The sequence below is a fragment of the Fragaria vesca genome, linkage group LG2 (genome assembly GCF_000184155.1).
Source record: "Fragaria vesca subsp. vesca linkage group LG2, FraVesHawaii_1.0, whole genome shotgun sequence".
NCBI classification, from domain to species: domain Eukaryota; kingdom Viridiplantae; phylum Streptophyta; class Magnoliopsida; order Rosales; family Rosaceae; genus Fragaria; species Fragaria vesca.
Window position 1 is genome coordinate 6,448,125 of NC_020492.1, and position 3,354 is coordinate 6,451,478.

General features: G+C 39.8%; 2 protein-coding genes across 2 annotated transcripts in view; both read left to right on the forward strand.

The window, feature by feature from the left end:
- Positions 1 to 2,432, forward strand: part of LOC101294901 (glutathione gamma-glutamylcysteinyltransferase 1-like) — a 4,837-nt gene extending 2,405 nt beyond the window's left edge. Inside the window, exons 5-8 of the mRNA XM_004289921.1 lie at positions 229 to 280; positions 881 to 1,108; positions 1,223 to 1,732; positions 2,085 to 2,432. Of these exons, the coding sequence (XP_004289969.1) occupies positions 229 to 280; positions 881 to 1,108; positions 1,223 to 1,732; positions 2,085 to 2,171 (877 nt within the window). The 3' untranslated portion in view covers positions 2,172 to 2,432. The remainder of the gene's footprint in view (positions 1 to 228; positions 281 to 880; positions 1,109 to 1,222; positions 1,733 to 2,084) is intronic.
- Positions 2,433 to 2,795: 363 nt separating this feature from the next.
- The window catches only part of LOC101304357 (glutathione gamma-glutamylcysteinyltransferase 3-like), a 2,326-nt gene continuing 1,767 nt past the window's right edge, over positions 2,796 to 3,354 (forward strand). The window contains exons 1-3 of the mRNA XM_004292174.1: positions 2,796 to 2,870; positions 2,953 to 3,109; positions 3,194 to 3,354. Of these exons, the coding sequence (XP_004292222.1) occupies positions 2,796 to 2,870; positions 2,953 to 3,109; positions 3,194 to 3,354 (393 nt within the window). The remainder of the gene's footprint in view (positions 2,871 to 2,952; positions 3,110 to 3,193) is intronic.

A 3,354-nucleotide genomic window follows, 5' to 3' on the forward strand; every position in this document is an offset into this window, starting at 1 on the left:
GTCACTAGTTTGGCGTATGTCATTTTAGTTGTTGATGGTTTGTCACATTTTTGTATGTTGACTCTTCTTACAGTCGTCTACCTGAATAATTGTCAACAATATATACATAATATCAGGTCTAAAACTTTCTACTCTTAATTTTTTTTTTTTTTTTTTTTTTTAACATCGGTATTTCTTCTTCTCCTCTCTTTGCTAACTCAGTCTGACTCAAGCTCCATTTTGTGCCAGGTTTATGCTAATATCTAGGCCTCACAGGGAGCCAGGACAGCTTTATACCCTGGTATGATTGAATTTTCCAATTTAATGCCTTTAAAGTTAAGAGTTTCCCATACTGCATACAGTGTCTTCTGGTTTTTCCAACTGTACATGTCTCTCTCCCTCCATCTGCATCTTAGTAGCCGATTTACAAGTGTCTTCTGGTTTTCTAACTGTACATGTCTCTCTTCCTCCATCTGCATCTTAGTAACCAATTTACTACATCCCAAGAATGTCTTCTACCTATCATATTGTGGAGAGCAATTTTTAAATCTAATTTTCCTACTGGTATGTTTGAAGCAAGTTAGATATTTTCCTATTCTCAATAGTATTCTCGCTCTTTAAAATTTTTGAAGGTGCCTTCCAATGGAAGGCCATTTGCCAAACTCAACAGCTTGGGAAAAAAGTTATCTGAGTGCCTCAATTCTGATTTTGGATTTGCCACAAACATTGAGAGAACTCTTCTATGATTTTGTGGATTGTTTTCGTTGAATGCACTTTCTCTTAGGTTCTGTGTGCTTATGTTCTGTGCACTTTCTCTTTAGCTGAATGTCAAACATATTGGATCTACATGATGTTAAATGCTTGGTCGAAGTTATTTAGTTTTCTATTGGACTTCTTGCAGAGCTGTAAACATGAGAGTTGGGTTGGCGTTGCAAAATACTTGATGGATGATGTTCCTCTTCTCTTAAAGTTAGAGGATGTGAAAAACGTTCAGGAAGTTTTGTCTGTTGTTTTCATGTCACTCCCTTCAAATTTTGAAGATTTTATAAAGTGGGTTGCAGAAGTTCGGAGGCGAGAAGATGTAGGCCAGACCTTAAGCACAGAGGAAAAAGCTAGGCTTGCTGTCAAGGTGTGTCTTTTGAACATTGCAAAGAATCTTCCCTCATGTTACCTTTGTGAACTTCAATACCATCGTCCAGTTAATTGCGCTTAAAAGTCTGAATGCTAAATTTATTGTATGCAGGAGGAGGTATTGAGACAAGTGCAGGAGACTGGGCTTTTTAAACATGTGTCAAAATTATTATTATCGTCAAAAAATTCTTGCTGCAGAAACCTAACTTCTGGTCGTGAAGAAGACTTGCCTGACATTGCTGCTAGTGTTTGCTGCCATGGGGCACAAATCTTATCGGGCAACTCTGCCTCCCCATTGGTATACTGTTGTCAAGAAACATGTGTGAAATGCTTGAAGGCTAATGGTGACAAGCCAGTCACGGTGGTGTGTGGTACGGTGATAAATGGTGGAAGTGAGGAGAGGGTGGACATGTTAGTTCCATCTTCCCAAATGAATTTGAGTTGCTGTTGTGCTGGCTCAATAAATCACATTGGGCTTCACCCAGCTAGTAATGATGTTCTAACGGCACTTCTACTAGCCTTGCCTCAAAAAACATGGTCTGGGATCAAAGATGTGAAGCTTTTGAAAGAAATTTACGGCCTTGTTTGCACTGCAAGTCTACCTACTTTGCTTCAAGAAGAGGTAACTTTCAAACCTTATACAGTTATACTTGTTCGCAACTTATCCCTTCAGTGTTACCTTTCAGTTTTCACTTAGTTTTGCTAATCTGAGTGCATTTTTCAAATAATCTAAATAGTTCTGCTTTCTACGGTCTCTGAGAGCAGAACTTCTTCTCCACATGCTATTCATTCAAAATACTTTAATATTGCAGAAACTTAAGCATGCTGCAAACTTTCTGTTATTGAACTTGTAATAAACTGCTGATCATGAGACTGTCACACTCGTTGAGCTATGATTGTTGCAGTACAGATTGTGCTGCTACTTTTGATCCAAAGACTTTAATTTCATAACATTAACTTACCGGGTTTGGCAGGTTTTACACTTGCGGCGTCAGCTCCACCTTCTCAAGAAATGCCAAGAAAATCGGATAGAAGAGGACCTCGGCGAGCCTCTCTCTTAGAACTGATTCTCCCTTTCCTCCCATGTTTCTATTATCTCCAACCACACAGGGGATTATATCAAATCATTTTCGTTGTACTTCTTCCGTCGTAGGTTGTAATGTAAAAAGAGGTAGTAAGTCCATATCTGAACAGCTGGCAGAACGGATTAGTTCCGGCTAATAGGTTAGATGTTGAGCATGAGACAAGCTGTAAAACTCGACTTTCTTATGTTTGCAAATGTGTCGATTGATTTTACATCCAAACTATAATGAATTAATTTTCATTTTTTCTATATTTTATTCCTCAGTATCAAGTACCATTCCTGCTAATGTAATCCAATATTAGTAACTAAGCCAGCTCAAATCATTGGTTTGACCAATGACAACCAACACCCCAACGACATGTCGTTTGTTCTGGTAGAAACACAATACATGCTCCGCCGTTCGCCATGATAGGGCGGTGGTCCGCCGCTTGATATTTGAATTCAAAAAGGCCAAGGGGCCAACACCGGCAAAAACATACCCGCCACAATTAAAAAAGAAGAAAAAGAAAAGAAAAAGAGGATTCTGATTCTTCCGTCTCACTCTTAATAATAATAATAAAACAAAAGACTTTCTCACTCTCATTGACCCCCAAAAGAAAACATGGCAGTGGCCGGTCTTTACCGGAGAGAGCTTCCCACTCCGCCCGCGATTGAGTTCGCTTCCCCGGAAGGCAAGGTGAAATTCCGGAAATACCCTTTTAAAATTCTCTCTATATTGTTGGGGGTTTGTTTCCGAATTGTGGTCTGAATTTTGGCAGAAACTGTTTGCTGAAGCTTTGGGAAATGGAACCATGGAAGGGTTCTTCAAGCTCATCTCCTACTACCAGACCCAATCTGAGCCTGCCTATTGCGGCTTGGCCACTCTCGCCGTGGTTCTCAATGCGCTTGCTATTGATCCTGGCAGGAAATGGAAAGGTATAGTTTCAATTTAGTAATTTTAATTTGTGTGATTTCTGATTTCGGATTAGGGGTTTTGTTCAATCTTAAAATGAATTGTAGGGCCGTGGAGATGGTTTGATGACTCGATGCTTGATTGCTGTGAGCCTTTGGCCAAGATCAAAGCTGAAGGCATTACATTTGGGAAAGTTGCGTGCTTGGCGCATTGCAATGGAGCTGAAGTGGAAGCTTTTCGGACACATGAGAGCTCCGTTGATGATTTT